We start from the raw sequence: 19,117 nt of genomic DNA on the forward strand, positions 1-19,117 counted from the left end.
AACTATGCTTTTGGGCACTGCCCAAGGCCACCGGGTCAGTAGGGGGCCCCATGAGCGGCTCCTGGGTTCCTGTGATATTAAAGCGGTAGTAAACTTTGCTAACTTTACTACGTTTTAGAGGCCCTGAGGTAGGTTATGCCATAGTGTACAAGTATTCACAGCATATTAGCACATTAGGATACACTTTTCTGTCAGACTGAGCCCTCCAGTGCTGCGCTGTGATCAATCTGGCAGGTCCTGGTCGTTTCCATCTTCACCCGGTCTTCCTTCCGGGTTCTGTGCCTTCGGTCACTTGTCTTGGCCGGGATGCATTGCTGTCACACCCACACATGCTCATGCGCATCCTTTCTCTCTCATCCTCCCTCCCTTACCCCTCACCCCTCTGTCATCCCCTTTCTCTCTCTCTCATCCTCCCTCCCTTACCCCTCACCCCTCTCTCATCCCCTTTCTCTCTCTCTCTCTCTCTCTCTCTCATCCTCCCTCTCTCTATTTCTTTTAATTTGTTATAACAAAAAAATTTTTGCATTTTTTTTTATTTATAAAAAGCCCCACCAAAATCCTCAGCACCAGGCCCATGATGTTCTTCTGACCCTGACCTACCTAATCACAACCCCTGACATACAGGTAAGTATATGTAGGTGAATAGCCAAGGGGCTCCTGTGGGCCAAAATGAACAAGAAGTTAGAGTGGGGAGACACCATATTATACATGCTAATTCTTAGTTATAAAAATGGCTTACATCCCACTCAAAATTTAAGCCAGAGGGAATGCGGGTCTGGAGCAAAAAAATCCAGAACACCTCCCTGCGGCATAAAATACGTAAAATATCCCTACCTTTCTTAGGAGTGTGGATCATTTCAACAACCTGAACCTTCATAGTAGACGTATCACCAGTATGAGATTCGCTACATTGGTATTTTTATTTTTGTGAACACTATACACATGTTTGTAAAAAAGGCCCCTCAACCTTCTTGTGGTTCTACCCATGTAATGTATGTGGTACGGATGGCACATGATCAGGTAAACCTCATATTTGGTGTTACAGTTGTAAAAAGATGAGATGTCAAACTGTTTCTGAGTAGTTGTGGCCTGAAAAGTATTGCCCCCCCCCCCCCGAATATGGTTACAACACGGGCAGTCATGGGCTCCATATTTCAAATTTCCTTTAAAGTGCAGCCACGTGAATGACTGCACTTGTTTGCAAGGATTGAAAAACTTGGAGCTAATGACTGACCTATCGTTGGTGCTCTTCTGGATAAAATGTTAAACCCCTGTTTAAGAATGTCTGCACAGGTTGTATCGACATTCAGGATGAGTAAATACTTATAAATAATATCCTTAACCTGGGCAAATTCCACACTGAAGGTGGTAGAAAGGGTCAGTTTGCCATTACAAGGCTCCATCCTGTTCTTCTTCTGACCTAACCAGTCTTCCCTCTTTTTGCTCTTTGCTATTTGTAATGCCCTCTCCCTCGTCCATCGTGGGGATCCCCTAGCTAGGAAATGCTTAAAAATTAAAGCAGCCTCTGTCTCAAATTTTGAGTCGCTACTGCAAATACATCTAATGCACAGAAACTGTCCTACAGGGACACCCCGGTGGTATGCATGGGATGACTTTATTGGGCTAGGAGCAATGTATTGCCTGACAGGGGTTTCCTATAGAGGGCGGTCTCAACACATAGCACTTAACCGGTAAGATGCACGTCTATATAACAGATCTCTCTGTTATCAGCCGTGCCTGTAAACTGTATGGGGTGGGAGTGTCCTCTACTTAGAGGTTCAGTAGGTCAGTCTTCCTTTAGGTTTTGAAGAAGCACAATGTATGTGTAAATTTTCGGCACCCCTTGGTCTGTTGTTTTAGTCCTGGTGGCAGTCTTTCAATAAACCTGTTGGACGGATGTTGGTGTGCAGCTAATTTTTCTCACTTGGTCTAGCGACACCCCTGCTACCCTCTGTCATGGCTGATGGAACATCTTATGAGTGCTCATACCTCGCTGCGCTCTCGCAGCCACTGTCACATTATGAGTGGTACCAGAGCCAGGGCTCCATGGGAGGCCTCCTTCTCTCCCTCACAGATAGCAGAGGGTTAATAGAACTTAGAGAGTAGAGGGTTAGCGTTCTAATAAGATAATAGAGGATTAATAGAACACAGATAGTGCAGGGCTAATGGAACACAGATAGTAGAGGGTTAATGGAACACAGATAGTACAGGGCAAATGGAACACAGATAGTAGAGGGTTAATGGAACACATATAGTAGAAGTTTAATGGAACACAGATAGTAGTGGGTTAATGGAACACATAGTAGAGTGTTAATGGAACACAGATAGTACAGGGCTAATTGAATACAGATAGTAGAGGGTTAATGGAACACAGATAGTACAGGGCGAATGGAACACAGATAGTAGTGGGTTAATTGAACACAGATAGTAGAGGTTTAATGGTACACAATTAGTACAGGGCTAATGGAACACAGATGGTATTGAGTCAATGGAACACAGATAGTACAGGGCTAATGGAACACAGATAGTACAGGGTTAATGGAACACAGATAGTAGAGGGTTAATAGAACACAGATAGTATCGGGTTAAAGAAACACAGATAGTAGAAGGTTAATAGAACACAGATAATACAGGATTAATGGAACACAGATAGTACAGGACTAATGGAACACAAATAGTAGAGGGTTAATAGAACACAGAAAGTACAGGACTAATAGAACATAGATAGTAAAGGGTTAATGGGACACAGATAGTAGAGGGTTAATAGAACACAGATAGTACAGGGTTAATATAACACAGATAGTAGAGGGTTAATAGAACACAGATAGTAGAGGGTTAATAGAACACAGATAGTAGCGGGTTAATGGAACACAGATAGTAGAAGGTTAATAGAACACAGATAGTACAGGATTAATCGAACACAGATAGTACAGGACTAATAGAACACAGATAGTAGAGGGTTAATAGAACACAGATAGTACAGGCTTAATAGAACACAGAAAGTACAGGACTAATGGAACACAGATAGTAAAGGGTTAATAGAACACAGATAGTACAGGATTAATGGAACACAGATAGTACAGGACTAATGGAACACAGATAGTACAGGACTAATGGAACACAGATAGTAGAGGGTTAATAGAACACAGAAAGTACAGGACTAATGGAACATAGATGGTAAAGGGTTAATGGAACACAGATAGTAGAGGGTTAATAGAACAGAGATAGTAGAGGGTTAATAGAACACAGATAGTACAGGGTTAATAGAACACAGATAGTACAGGGTTAATGGAACACAGATAGTAGAAGGTTAATAGAACACAGATAGTACAGGATTATTCGAGCACAGATAGTACAGGACTAATAGAACACAGATAGTAGAGGGTTAATAGAACACAGATAGTACAGGCTTAATAGAGCACAGAAAGTACAGGACTAATGGAACACAGATAGTAAAGGGTTAATGGAACACAGATAGTACAGGGTTAATAGAACACAGATAGTACAGGATTAATGAAACACAGATAGTACAGGACTAATGGAACACAGATAGTAGAGGGTTAATGGAACACAGATAGTAGAGGGTTAATGGAACACAGATAGTAGAGGGTTAATAGAACACAGAAAGTACAGGACTAATGGAACATAGATAGTAAAGGGTTAATGGAACATCGATAGTAGAGGGTTAATAGAACACAGATAGTACAGGGTTAATAGAACACAGATAGTACAGGGTTAATAGAACACAGATAGTACAGGGTTAATAGAACACATATAGTAGAGGGTTAATAGAACACAGATAGTAGAGAGTTAATAGAACACAGATAGTACAGGGTTAATATAACACAGATAGTACAGGATTAATGAAACACGGATAGTACAGGACTAATGGAACACAGATAGTAGAGGGTTAATGGAACACAGATAGTAGAGGGTTAATGGAACACAGATAGTAGAGGGTTAATGGAACACAGATAGTAGAGGGTTAATAGAACACAGAAAGTACAGGACTAATGGAACATAGATAGTAAAGGGTTAATGGAACATAGATAGTAGAGGGTTAATGGAACATAGATAGTAGAGGGTTAATGGAACACAGATAGTAGAGGGTTAATAGAACACAGAAAGTACAGGACTAATGGAACATAGATAGTAAAGGGTTAATGGAACATAGATAGTAGAGGGTTAATAGAACACAGATAGTACAGGGTTAATAGAACACAGATAGTAGAGGGTTAATAGAACACAGATAGTAGAGAGTTAATAGAACACAGATAGTACAGGGTTAATATAACACAGATAGTACAGGGTTAATAGAACACAGATAGTAGAGGGTTAATAGAACACAGATAGTACAGGGTTAATAGAACACAGATAGTAGAGAGTTAATATAACACAGATAGTACAGGGTTAATAGAACACAGATAGTAGAGAGTTAATAGAACACAGATAGTACAGGGTTAATAGAACACAGATAGTAGAGAGTTAATAGAACACAGATAGTAGAGGGTTAATAGAACACAGATAGTACAGGGTTAATAGAACACAGATAGTAAAGGTGCAGAAGGGGAAGTCTAGCTGCAAGGGTTAATAGTGAGGGAGGAGTTGACGACGATGAGTAGTACATGTAGTATCATACACGCTGTTTGGAGAGGGATGACCGGCTGTGTGAATGGTAGGTTGTGGGTCAGTGGTCTTAGGGTTGGGGTATTGGATGTATGATGGAGGGGTGATCAGGACACAGACATTGTAGGGACAGACACCAGCAGCGGAGCACAGCTGGGATAGCGCACGGAATGGAAGGTGCTATTATTATCCTGATCCCCCTCCCCTCCTGACAGTACACTGGAGGAGTTGCATTCATTTGCAGAACAAGTCTGGCGTTGGCTATCACCAGGGAAAGGACTGATATACAGGAGGACTTGCAGTCATCTCATTCAGCAGCCAGATCAGAGCTGAGACATCGCACATCACTGTCCTCCAGCTTCACATCTTCAGATCTTCCCAATACAAGGCTGAATGTGTGCCTGACATCCGGGCTCTGATCTTGGGGGGGTCTAAGGAGAGCTGAATGTCTAACTTGCCCTTGAGTTGCGTTTTCCTTCCTTCTGCTAGGGGTGGACCGGTCTCCAGGAGACGAGGGTTGTCTATGGAAGCGATCTGACCATGATCAGAAGATCGGATGAGGAGCAGCACATGGAGCTGTCTGTGTTTAAAGACCGGCTGCTGTGTGAATTCTACTCTTGATTGATACACTAGGAAGGCTCTGCTCTATACTCTGGAAAGTGACTGTGTGGAGCTGACTTCCCTCTAGGGATTACTGTCCGCTACATCCATCGCCTTGGACACTCTAAAGATCACTGACCACCACAATCCTCACCCTGACCTCGACAACCCTTACCTTGGACCTTCTGGATATCCCTGACTGCTAGGTCCATCACCCTGGACCCTCTGGATATCACTGACTGCTAGGTACATCACTGGAGATCACGCATCGCTATGGTCCACAATCCTGGATCCCTCTGGTGATCACTGTCCGCTACATCCACCACCTTGGACCCTTTAGAGAGCACTGACCACCATAATTCTCACCCTGACCTCTACAATCCTCACCTTGGATCTTCTGGAGATCACTAGGTACATCCCTGGAGATCACTCACCGCTAAGTCCACAACCTTGGACCCTCTGGAGATCACTGACTGCTTGGTTCATCACCTTGGACCCTCCGGAGATCCCTGGCATCTAGGTACATCACATTGTACCCTTTGGAGACCACTCGTCGCTATGTCCACAGCCTTGGACCTTTCAGGTGATCACTGACCATTACATCCATCACCTTGGACCCATCTGGAGATCACTGACCACTACAATCCTCATCTTAAATCCTTGACCTCTACAACCATCGCCTTAAAACATTTGGAAATCATTGACCGCTAGGTCCATCACCTTGGAAACTCTAGAGATCACTGATCGCTAGATCCATCACTTTGGACCCTCTGGAGATCATTGATCGCTAGATCCATCACCTTGGACCTTTCTGGAGCTCCTTTGCTGCTAGGTCCCTCCTTGTGGACTCTCTGGAGACCACTGACCTCTACATTCTTCACCTTGGACCCTTGTGCTCCATAGGAGCAGATACAGCTACCTTTAACTTTTCCAGTATAAAAAGCCTTACTATTACTGATTGTTCACAGGGCATTTCATTCAAGAAGAACCTCTATCCTCTGCCTGAACTTGGAATCTTTACATTAACCTTGATCAGATTTGCTCTAGATTTATATCACGATTTGAGTATAATTTTTCTTCTTCAGCTTATCTAGAGGAACAACGATTTCTGTAAGGACATTCTTGGCGTTGATTGTCCATGATGCCCCTAAATGCCCTTCCTGGTAGCCGCTCCTTGAGCCCCGCTGCTCTGTCCAGGAGCCTGTCTCGCCTGCGGGAATATCGCACCCGCTCCAGGATCATGCTGTCTCTAGGGGTGTCACAGATGGTGCTCGGGTGTCTCATCGTGGCTGTCAGCTTCGCAGCTTTGGCTCTCACGACGTCTGCCAGGGTTAGGCACTCTTGCCCTTTCTGGGCTGGCTTTTCTGTGAGTAAATCATGGTTTTCTATTACTATACTGTATGTGTTCTAGTTGAATGTCTGCTCACAATGATTGGATCTGCTCATCTCTCACATGTCCTGCTATGCCTGGCATAGCAGGTGAATGGCTTGCTTGGTGATCCTAGAGAAGTGGTATCAGACTTGTTTTGTGATTCCCCCAAGTAGGGGCACCTAAGGCTGATGCCTTTTGCGAACCTTCTATATTTGTACACATGTGCAGAGTGGTAGAAAGAGATACTTGCTCATACTGCCAGGCTGCATTTTATAATACCAGCTATCTGATTATATTCAGTGCTTAGTGCTACAGACTATAGTTCTTCTAGTTTATGCATTGTTTCATTTATTGTTCAATATTCACATGGATACAATGATGATGTTTATTTTCTTTCTGGGACAGTTGCTGCAAATAATATGGACACCTATCACGCATTTTTTTCTGCAGTTTTATTAAAGGTAGCAAGCAGCTACTTTTTGGTAGATTGTGTGATCATCCATTCATTTATAGAGGATATCCATAGACACTGCTGGTGGCCAAGTTTGATGACCATAGATTTGCAGCCACTGGTTTGGTTGTGCAGACCAAAGGAAATCGAACATTTTACTGATTTGCTAGGTGTGTGTGTATGTATGTATGTATGTATGTATGTGTGTAATAAATATATAAATATAAATATAAATATATATATATATATATATATATATATATATATATATATATATATATATATATATATATATATATTTGTGTGCACAATGAATAGGTAGTTCAGTTATTATGGGATGGGGGGTGTTGGGACAAAAAAGATAATTTGTACGATGTGAAATACCCCCCACAAAAATCGAGTTGCAGGAACTAATATTTCTGAATAAATACATCTGTTGTGATAATCACTTTACTAAAAAATGTATATGATATACAATCAATCAACCCAAAACTGTATGTTTCTTGAAATTGCCACCTTATATTTTTGGTTAAACACATGGACAGTTTTCCAGTTTTTTCAGCTAGCTGTAAATCACAAAATGATTGGGCATTTAAAAATAAACCCTTATTGAGAGAAATGGGTGAGGTGCCATTACTATCTTTTTCCTCAACATGCTGCTTGCCTGGCTGTCATCCTGGTATTTTTAGTGTTCTGTTTTCTTGGCAAAGATGTGCAGCTAAGCTATAGGGCAATCTATCAACATCCTTGCCATATGATATATATATATATATATTGATGATGGATTTCCTTGATTCAGTTCATCACTTTTATGATTTTTAAGCCAATTGAAAGGGCAAGAAAATTGCGCTGTGAGTTTGGAGTATATCAATGTTGAGTGCACCATTGAATCCATGCTGTCCTTTTTTTTGCTAGCATATTACTGCTGTAGTTCTTCAGTTGTAAATTCTGCTTTTATTGTGTTGTTTAGTAGTGTGAATTTACATCTTATAGAGTTACTTGAATCAATTCCCATTTGAGTGATTTTTTTTTTTTTTCCTTTTTTCAAAGCTTTCTTTAATTTTGAATGTAAGCTGTCATGTGTCACTACAACAAAAGTTGTTACAATACCAGTCCTTACAGAGCAAGTTTTTATCTACTGGTCACATCCTTTGGGCAAAATAAAAAAGACGTGTAATGACGGAGTCCGTCAATAGCATTAGCACAGCAGTTTTTATTTTCCTGAATCCCATCTGTAACACAGTTATTACCTGTCGATTCTGTCAGTAGGTCTGTATTTTTTAAACTTCCTTTAACAGATTAAGCTGTTCAGAAAAAATGGCAGTTTTAAAGGAGCTATTTTGGCCCTACTTCTCATATGGATCACAGGATTGCAGTTAGTTCTGCACTCCTGTGACCCATTTTCAGCCAACAGTGGTCTAAAGTCTGCTGTCGGCTGAAGTCACTCAGCTGATCCAGGCTCTCTATCGATCTTGACTTTAATGTTAGGATCCACCCAGATGCCTGGACCGGCAGCTGGCTCAGCCTCTCAGCAAGCAGCTGGAAGACCAACCACCAGCCACTCCCAACCCCTGCACAGTCCAGCGCTCAAGCGAGTGCCGGAGAAGCAGAGAACATTTCTAAGAGTGGAGAGGAGACCTGAGCAATCAGCTGTGTTTAATCGCTCAGGTCTCAGTGCAGAGCCTACAGTGGACAGATGCAGCATCAGATAAATGCCGCAACCACCTTGTTTATTTATTTATTTTTTTTTAAAGGCTGAGACCATCCTTTGAACCATGACGGGGGTGCTTACAATGGTCAGTTTATATTCATAAACCTTTATACCAGAAGGAAAGAAAATACTTTCTGTAACTGCTTAAAGTGTCAGCTGAAGTTGGGCTTTAATTTGTACTGTATGTAAAGTCCATCTAAACGTTCAAAAGTTGACATTTCTGCTCTCCAAAGGTGGTATGTTATTCCGCCATAGATCTAGTGGGGGAGTGAGTGTAGCCATCCTAAAACTGGAAGCATCTTTTTGGGTTACCAGGGGAAAAAAAAAACCTAAAGTTGGTCATACATGGATCAAAATTTGTCAGGTTCGACAGGGACTGGCCGAATCTCAATCCATGTATGGGCAGGCTGGTAGTACACAAGTTGATCAGTCAATTGACACCCCTTACCTTGTGCTGCCGGGAAGAAGCTGGGGTGGAGTTGGGAAGCAGAAAGTGAAGGGTCTGGAGGAGGACCAGTGGAGAGCAGGAGTCAGGTGTCAGAGTCTGCTGAATGCTGAGATGAGGGAGGCAGAGACAAGGGGGTGCTCTACTGCACAGAGAGGTGCAGGATCTGTAGGAGGAGTCCTGTCCTCCTGCTGCCAGCTGCTGAGATGGTGGTGGGGGGAGGTGGGGGGATGTAGAGACAAGCCTCTCCGCGGCTGCAGGGAGAAGCACAGGATCTGGCAGAGGAGTTTTGTGCTCCTCTCTGCTGCCGACTGCTGAGATAAGGTGTAGGCAGGGATGAGGGGGGTGCCACTGCTGCAGGAGAGGTGTGAGGGCCACATGAAATGGCATGGAGGGCCGAATTCAGACCGTGGGCCTTGTGTAGGACACATGCTCTACTAGTTGAAAAAAAAAAAAAAAAAAGCATAATGTATGGGCTGCCTAATGCAGCCACCAGAGCTAAAGATTGGAAAGAGGCTAAATATTACGTTTTTGTCTTTGGGTTTAGATCCACTTTAATTTGAACATCAAACATATTTTTTCTTAATGTTTTATCATATGTCACCATTTGCTTTAGTACATATAGAAAACCGGCTGTGTGCCCAAGTAAGTGTCTTTATGATACCAAAACAGGAGTGAAACTTATATTTTCAGATCAGAATTATGTTACTATTGGTTTGTGCTTAATCTCGTCACTATATACGTTTCGGCAGAAAGTTTTTACTTGGAACTTTTGATTGACTGTAGATGGGTAAAGTGTGAAGTGTGATATTGTTTGCATTGTTATAGTAATTATACCTTATTTTGTGGAATAATTTATTGTGAGCATTTATGTGTTCCATGATGATAATATTAACTAATCTTGCGCGCATTTTATTTTCAGTAAATTGTGTCAATTTTCTTGTATCTGTAACCATAAGATATAGAGTAACTTGCCCCGAGGGTAGATCCTGACTTTTAAGTACAACTAACCTATCAGGGTGTTTAATTTTCTGTCATATTTCCTAATCTTTTAAGCCAACAGATGTCCTGATGGATACGTGCAGTTTTAAGGTTCCTCTCTTTTGAATTGGATCTGAAGACAATTTCATATCTTTAAGGTCTAAGCAAACACCAGCTGAGAGCAGTCAGAGAAATGGTCATTGGTCAGATTAGAAAACACTGTTTTTGCTTTTTTTGTCCTTAGAAGACGCATGTTATGTACCTTCTGCAATAAGGCAAACTTGCCTACCTGTTTGCAGTCTCGTTTAGAAAGTACACTGCACTGGAAATATGCGCTGGAAGTATGTCATCTAGATGTGTACAATTTTGTTTCTGTCTGAATACAAATTTCGGACGAATTTAAATACATCCGAATCTCAGAAAGAAACAATAACAAATAGTAACAAATTTTTTTGAAAGCCATTAAAATTTGTTCTGTTTATTCGTCCCCATTACATGGGGACAAGGTGCTTTGGAGTGGGGGCACAGATCCTCTCCTGCCCCAAAGCACCCACCCCCCATGTTGGGGGCGTGTGACCTGGTATGGTTCAGGAGGGGGGGGCTCGCTGCCCCCCCCCCCTTTTCTGACCTGCTGGGCTGCATGCTCAGATAAGGGTCTGGAATGCATTTTTGGGGGGACCCTATGTCATTCTTTTTTTTTTTTTTTTAAATTGGCCTGGTATGGACTGGGGGGGGGGGGGGGGGCCCTACATCTTTTTTTTTTTTTTTTTTTTTTTTTTTTTCTATTGCCGCGCAAATGCCGGCATTTTTTTATCTTTACATTCATCTGTCAGTGGGGAAGCCCACTGACAGATGATGACCCATGGTTGTTAAGTCGTGGGCGGCCAGCTCCCGGGCCCACTGCTTAACAGCCAGCTATTTCTTCACACAGAATTGGAATCGGTCGATTGCTTTTTGACCGATCCGAATTTATAATCATTCTGAAAAGTTGAAATTTGTTAGAAAATATATAAATTAAATGAAATTTAACGAAAACAAAATTACATAATACATAGTAGGTGAGGTTGAAAAGAGACACAAGTCCATCAAGTCCAACCCATGTGTGTGATTATATGTCAGTATTACATTGTATATCCCTGTATGTTGTGGTCATTCAGGTGCTTATCTAATAGTTTTTGTTTAAACTATCGATGCTCCCCGCTGAGACCACCGCCTGTGGAATGGAATTCCACATCCTGGCCGCTCTTACTGTAAAGAACCCTCTACGTAGTTTTTGGTTAAACCTCTTTTCTTCTAATTTTTAATGAGTGGCCACGTGTCTTGTTAAACTCCCTTCCACAAAAAAGTTTTATCCCTATTGTAGGGTCACCAGTACGGTATTTGTAAATTGAAATCTTATCCCCTCTCAAGTGTCTCTTCTCCAGAGAGATTAAGTTCAGTGCTCGCAACCTTTCCTAATAACTAATATCCTCCAGACCCTTTATTAACTTTGTTGCTCCATTTCCAGTGCATCCTTCCTGAGGACTGGTGCCCAGAACTGAACAGCATACTCTAGGTGCGGCTGGACCAGAGTCTTGTAGAGTGGGAGAATTATCGCTTTATCCCTGGAGTTAATCCTCTTTTTAATGCATGCCAATACTCTGTTTGCTTTGTTAGCAGCAACTTGACATTGCATGCCATTGCTGAGTCTATCATCTACTAGGACCCCCAGGCCCTTTTCCATCCTAGATTCCCCCTGAGGTTTTCCCCCTAGTGTATAGATTGCATTCGTATTTTTGTCACCCAAATGCATTATTTTACATTTTTCTCCAGTAAAACTAATTTTCCATGTAGTTGCCCACCCCATTAATTTGTTCAGATCTTTTTGCAAGATTTCCACATCCTGCAGAGAAGTTATTGCCCTGCTTAGCTTAGTATTGTCCGCAAATACAGAGATTGAACTGTTTACCCCATCCTCCAGGTCATTTATGAATAAATTTAAATAGGATCAGGCCCAGCACAGAACCCTGTGGGACCCCACTTTCCACCCCCAATCATTCCGAGTATTCCCCATTTATCACCACCCTCTGAACTCACCCAAGTTTCAATCCATGTACTCACCATATGGTCCATGCCAACGGACCTTATTTTGTACAGTAAACGTTTATGGGGAACTGTGTCAAATGCTTTTGCAAAATCCAGATACACCACGTCTACAGGCCTTCCTTTATCTAGATGGCAACTCACCTCCTCATAGAAGGTTAATAGATTGGTTTGGCAAGAACGATTCTTCCTGAATCCATGCTGATTACTGCTAATGATACTGTTTTCATTACAAAAATCTTGTATATAGTCCTTTATCATCCCCTCCAAGAGCTTCCATACTATTGATGTTAGGCTAACTGGTCTGTAATTCCCAGGTATGTATTTTGGGCCCTTTTTTTAATATAAGTGCTACATTGGCTTTTCTACAATCCGCTGGTACCATTCCAGTCAGTAGACTGTCAGTAAAAATTAGGAAAAATGGTCTGGCAATTACTTGACTGAGTTCCCTAAGTACCCTTGGGTTCAAGCCATCTGGTCCCGGTGATTTATTAATGTTAAGTCTAATTCTGTCCTCTGTTATCCATGAGGGTGCTTCCTGTGACATGTCATGAGGATAACCACTGCAGTTTTGGTTACTAAATTCAATACCTTCGCCATCTCCCCATCCTTTGTAACCAGATTTCCTTCCTCATTCTTTATGGTGCCAATATGGTCTGTCCTCCCTTTTTTACTGTTTACATACTTAAAGAATTTCTTGGGATTTTTTTTTTTGTTCTCCTATGTGTATTACGAAATGAAACTAAATAAATTCCATAACGAAACGAAATTAGTAACATAACAAATCTATCTGAAACTAAACAGATTTTTCCTTTCTGCACATGTCTAATGTCATCCCCACACATGCATGGAAGTTATGTTATCCCTTGCTGATCAGTCAAGATTACTGAGGACCTGGCACTAGGGATGCACCGAAATTTCGGCCACCGAAACATATCGGCCGAAAATGGCCCTTTCGGCAAAAAAGCCGAAAGAGAATTTTTGCCGATACTGGTGCAGAGAAAAGGGGCGGGGCCATCCCATGCCGCACATGCTTCATCCCATGCGCCCCTCAGAGTCTCCCCTCCCTCCTCCTCTCACTTCTGTCCTACACAGCCTCCCCAGTGCCTGGTAATGAATGTCATGCTCACACGCTATGTGTCAGAGATCTGAATCGCTGTGCAGCCGATGTCCCACCTCCTAGACCGCCTCTTGTGATAGACAGCACTCTGATCCAATGCTAGGAATCATTGTGCCGTGTGTCATAGGAGGCGGGACATCGGCTGCACGGCGATTCAGATCCAGCTCTGACACACAGCGTGTGAGTGTGACTTTCATTACCAGGCACTGAGGAGGCTGTGTAGGACAGGAGTGAGAGGAGGAGGAGGAGGGAGGGGAGACTCTGAGGGGCGTACCGGGATGAAACTGGCTGCACAATGATTTAGATCTGACACACAGCGTGAGATAGCATTACCAGGCACTGGCAGGCTGCAGAACATGGGCACTGGCAGGCTGCAGAACATGGGCACTGGCAGGCTGCAGAACATGGGCACTGGCAGGCTGCAGAACATGGGCACTGGCAGGCTGCAGAACATGGGCACTGGCAGGCTGCAGAACATGGGCACTGGCATGCTGCAGAACATGGGCACTGGCAGGCTGTATGTGATGGGCACTGGCAGGCTGTATGTGATGGGCACTGGCAGGCTGTATGTGATGGGCACTGGCAGGCTGTATGTGATGGGCACTGGCAGGCTGTACGTGATGGGCACTGGCAGGCTGTACGTGATGGGCACTGGCAGGCTGTACATGATGGGCACTGGTGGACTGCATGCCATGGGCACTGGCGGGCTGCTGCATTTGATGGGCACGGGTATTGGTGAGGCTGCATGGCATGGGCACTGGCGGGCTGCTGCATTTGATGGGCACGGGTATTGGTGAGGCTGCATGGCATGGGCACTGGCGGGCTGCTACATATGGACACAGGCATTGGTGAGGCTGCATGACGGGCACAGACAGGCTGCTACAACTGACTGGTAGGCTGCATCTGACAGGCACTTGTGAAGCTGCATTTGATGGACACTGGTGAGACTGCATTGATCTCCTGTACCACGTCTGCAGTCTCTGACCATCTGCTGTACCATGTCCCCAGTGTCTGACCATCTCCTGTAATGTGTCTGCAGTCTCTGGCCATCTCCTGTACCATGTCCTCAGTCTCTGGCCATCTCCTGTATCATGTCCCCAGTCTCTGACCATCTTTTGTAGCATGTCTGCAGTCTCTGTCCATCTCCTGTAATGTGTCCCCAGTCTATGATCATCTCCTGTAATGTGTCCCCAGTCTCTGACCATCTTTTGTACCATGTCCCCAGTCTCTGACCATCTTTTGTATCATGTCCCCAGTCTCTGACCATCTCCTGTACCATGTCCCCAGTCTCTGACCATCTCCTGTATAAAAATATTTTTTATAAATAGTCACTTTCGGTTTCGGTGCTGTTTCGGTTTTCGGGATCAAGGAAGATTTATTTTCGGTATCGGTTTCGGCCCCAAAAAACCCATTCGGTGCATTCCTACCTGGCATCCAAATGTTTTTCATGTGGGCACTTTTTTTTTTTACCATTTTTTTTTTCTTTATTTCTGACAATTATTGTTTTTCTGATTGTTCTGCTGTGATATCATGTCACTCATGCTACATCAGAATCTATGTACTTTATGAACTTTAATTTGGTTTTCCTTTTGGTCCTTTTCCTTCCTTGTAATTCCCAATGATTTTATGTCATACATTTTCCATGTGAGATGCACCCACACAGGAGTTTTTAGCCAGTGCCCCCACCCCTACCCCCCATAGACATTGTGATTTTTCCATTTTTTTTTTTTTGCGAATGCACGTATATTTTCTAATTTGAATGTGCATGCACTAACTTGGCAGCAGATTGTCAGGATTCCCTGTACTGTTCTCATTGATGGGCAGGCACATTTTACCATGGGGTTTCTAGGCAACAACGATTACGTGCCAAATTTGTGATTTTACCTCACCACCCGCATGGCCATTCCAGATTTTAGTGTACCCTTTATACTTGTAGAGTTACTTAGTTGGATTTTTTCTATATATAAACTTAGCATTGTCTTTTTTAATTTTTTTTTTGTGTAATTTGGTCACTATGACGTCACTAGGGGTGGGTATTTGGGTTCATTTATGTATGTATACATGTTTCATTGCATTGCAAGTTGTGATTATGTCACCCTGAGGAAGGGAATCTGCACAAAATATTGACTTATATGATTAATGTGACATTGTAATCTGAAAAGCTTGCAGCGCTGATCAAACAAAAGTACACTCTCCCCCTGGTTCTCTTGTGTAAAGAGTGCTGGCATCTGACTTGCTCATCCAGTGGTTTAGATAATGCTGTATGCAGGATGCCACTCTTCCTGATGTGTCAGGGAGTCGTGGTTAGCAGAGCAGAGCAGAGCTGGCTGGGAAAGCGCCACCCCACATGCAGCATTACCTATACCACTTAATGTTACATAGTACTAATAAATTAGTATATACTCCCACTGGACACTTTTAGGTACACCTTGCTAGTACCGGGTTAGACCCTCTTTTGCCTTCAGAAATGCCTTAATTCTTCATGACATAGATTCAACAAGGTGTTGGAAACATTCCTCAGAGATTTTGGTCCATATTGACATGATCGCATCATGCAGTTGCGGCAGATTTGTCGGCTGCACATCCATGATGCAAAAAGGTCTCACATCCCAAATGTTCTTTATTGGATTAAGATCTGGTTACTGTGGAGGCCAGTGGAGTACAGTGACCTCATTGTCATGTTCAAGAAACCAGTGGTGAGATGATTTGAGCTTGGTGACATGGTGCATTATCCTGCTGGAAGGAGTCATCAGAAGATGTCATGTCTTCATCATGTCTATATGTCTTAATGCATTAAGTTGTTGCCATATAGGTTAGACTTGATAGACTTGTGTCTTTTTTTTTCAAAAGACTGATCACCCTAGAAGGGATGTGTTTGCAGGCCTAGCGTGGTCAGTTTGAAACCGGAAAGCAGGGGAACTGGTAGGATCAGATATTTCACATGAAGGAAGCAATGCAAAGAGAACAGGATACTTTTTAATACAAGTACATGGTACAACAGGCACATATAAGGAATATGAAATGTTGGGGTAACATATTCTTTAAGGAGCAGTTAACCAGCTGTATAACACATGTTTTTTGCTTGTGGTTTCTTAAAAAATCCTTTGACTTTGCACAAATCGACAGTTCTTTTACTTTTTTTACTGGTTTCAGATCAAGTATTGCTTAATTTATGGAGAGCAGAAAATGAGCTGTGATTCTGTACTTCCCCCGAGGGGACCCCCAGAGCAGCCGGCAAATCTGCTGCAATTGCTTCAAGGACAAGGGCATTTTACGCCTAGAAACACAGCAATCTGAACTTTTCCCCTGACAGGTTGAGGGAATGTGGATTGTCCAAGAACTATTTGTCTTCTCGGTTCACACAGCTATCTCAGACATCTGTAGAGGTGTTAGTGCACTGTATAGTTCTTATGGGGAAAGTTCTGTAACTTTCATCATCTGCCCCAGGTCTATGGGTCAGACTTGTACTTCTCTGTTATCCTTTTCGCACCAGTAAAACTTTATAGACTGTGCAGTTCTGTATTTGAGAAGCAAAGATTGAAAAGAAGATGAAGCAAAACAGGTGTACCAGTACTATAACGGGATTATGAGCTTTAAGCCATTAAAGCACTTTAGAGCACGTTCTAGGGTGAATTTTTCTTATGAAAAGCTTTAGTTTTGTGAATCACTTTCTGTTATATCTTTCTTTTACATATACAAATAAATGGCATATGTAGCTGAGCGCAAACCAAATTTCATTTTTAAAGCTACTGCTTGACATTATAAATTAGGTTAAAGGGTACACTTTTTTTCTTTTTTTAAATCTACAGTCACTTACTTTACTTGTCCTAATTCATGTTTCCAGACATTTCCATTAGCAATGTCTTTCTTCCTGATCAGACTTTAGGTCATGACACAGGAAGGAGTTGACTATCTGACCTGATTAGCACACACCCTGCATCATCCACCCACCCATTCCCAGCCGCACGTTTTTTTTTTTTTTTTTAATGAAATGCAATCAATCAGTGATCACCCTTCTCACCAAATACACAATCAGATTGCATAGTGTATGGCCATCTTTATACAAGTACATAGGAGGGAGTGGACAGAAACATTCAGCTTGTCAAGCCCCATTCACAACTCTGCATAACGGGAACTCTTATTTCCACATGCGTTTTTTTTTTTTTTTTTGCAAGGTGGGGAGGCGTTTTGGAGCATCCACCTGAATGGGCTGCCCTACACACAGCAATCGCCCCAAAGAAGCTTCAGAACTTTTTTTTTTTTTGAGTGGAGTTTGGTGTGTTGTTTACTGCAATTTTTTTTTTTTTGATGCAGTGCATTTCTGAAATGCAATGAAATGCACATATGTGAATGGAGCCTCATTGTTCTTGTGTTACTGCACCAATTTCACTTTTAGGCCCCATTCACATCTTGCATAGTAGAAGCACACATTTTGTGTCTAGTTTTTCCTGTGACACGCATAGGGCAGCCTGTTGATTTCAATTGGCTGCACTTTATGTGGTTAATGGGACATTTTGACGTTTTGTGGGTTGTGAGTTATTTACTGTGCGTTTTGCAGCATTTGTCCCTCGTTTTTTCACATGGCAAAATGTGTGTTTGCTTCTGTGTTTGGTGTGCCGTTAACAATTAATGGCACTGAAAGCGCAACTAGTAAATTTAGGTGTATAAACATGGCCATACACTATACAATCTGATTGTATATTGTGTATTTAGTGAGAAGGGTGATCACTGATTGATTGCATTTCATTTAAAAAACGTGCACCTGGGAATGGGTGGGTGGATGACACAGGTTGTTTTCTAAAGAGGTCAGCTGGTCAACTCCTTCCTGTGTCATGACCTAAAGTCTGATCAGGAAGAAAGACATTACTAATGGAAACATCTGGAAACATGCATTAGGACCAGAAAAGTAAGTGACTGTAGATTTAATGGAAAGCCTTCATATTTTTGCAAAAAAAGTACATACTATCTTTTTCCATTCTTCAAGCTGCTCCCCAATCCCAGTAGCACTCATGCAGCCCCACAGAAGGGCACTGCCACCACCATGTTTCACTGTAGGCACCATGCATTTTTCTTTGTACTACTTACCTTTTGCAACGCCATACAGTATTGAAGCCATCAGTTCCAAAAAACATTTATCTAGGTCTCATCACTCCTGAGTACAGAGTCCCAGTAGTCTTCTTCTTTTACAGCATGGACCCTGGCAAGTTCTAGGTGTAGTTTTTTTTTTTTTTCTTTGTGAATGGGCTTTAGGAGAAGCTTCCTTCGTGGACAACACCCATGCATGCCATTCCTCTGCAGTGTACACTGTATTGTGTCATGGGAAACGATCACCCTAGTTTTGCTTTCTACTTCTTTAGCTAACTGCAGTGAACTTGCATGGTGATTTTCTTCAACCCTTCTCATCAGAAGACGCTCCTGTTGAGGTGTTAACTTCTGTGGAGGGCCTGAACATCTCTGTGCGATGTTTGCAGCTCCATCTTTGTTAAATTTTTGGATCGCTTTTGCTACAGTATTTTGACTGATAAGTAAAGCTTTGCTGATCTTCTTGTATTCTTTACCTTTCTTGTGTAAAGAAATTTTCTTTCTCAGGCCTTGTGACATTTCTCTGCCATGTGGTGCCATTGCCGACAGCAAGGAATGGGAATGGTTTTTCTTTGTTAACCGCTTGCCGACCAGCGCACAACGATGTACGTTGGCAGAATGGCACTGGTAGGTAAAAGGGCGTACAG

At 42.5% G+C, this 19,117-nt stretch overlaps 1 protein-coding gene across 1 annotated transcript in view; it reads left to right on the forward strand.

Annotated features, from left to right (window-relative positions):
• Positions 1-4,619: 4,619 nt before the first annotated feature.
• Positions 4,620-19,117, forward strand: part of ENTREP2 (endosomal transmembrane epsin interactor 2) — a 1,090,200-nt gene continuing 1,075,702 nt past the window's right edge. Inside the window, exon 1 of the mRNA XM_073618861.1 lies at positions 4,620-6,592. Within this exon, the coding sequence (XP_073474962.1) occupies positions 6,365-6,592 (228 nt within the window). The 5' untranslated portion in view covers positions 4,620-6,364. The remainder of the gene's footprint in view (positions 6,593-19,117) is intronic.

This window comes from Aquarana catesbeiana, linkage group LG03, assembly GCF_042186555.1.
Source record: "Aquarana catesbeiana isolate 2022-GZ linkage group LG03, ASM4218655v1, whole genome shotgun sequence".
NCBI classification, from domain to species: Eukaryota; Metazoa; Chordata; class Amphibia; order Anura; family Ranidae; genus Aquarana; species Aquarana catesbeiana.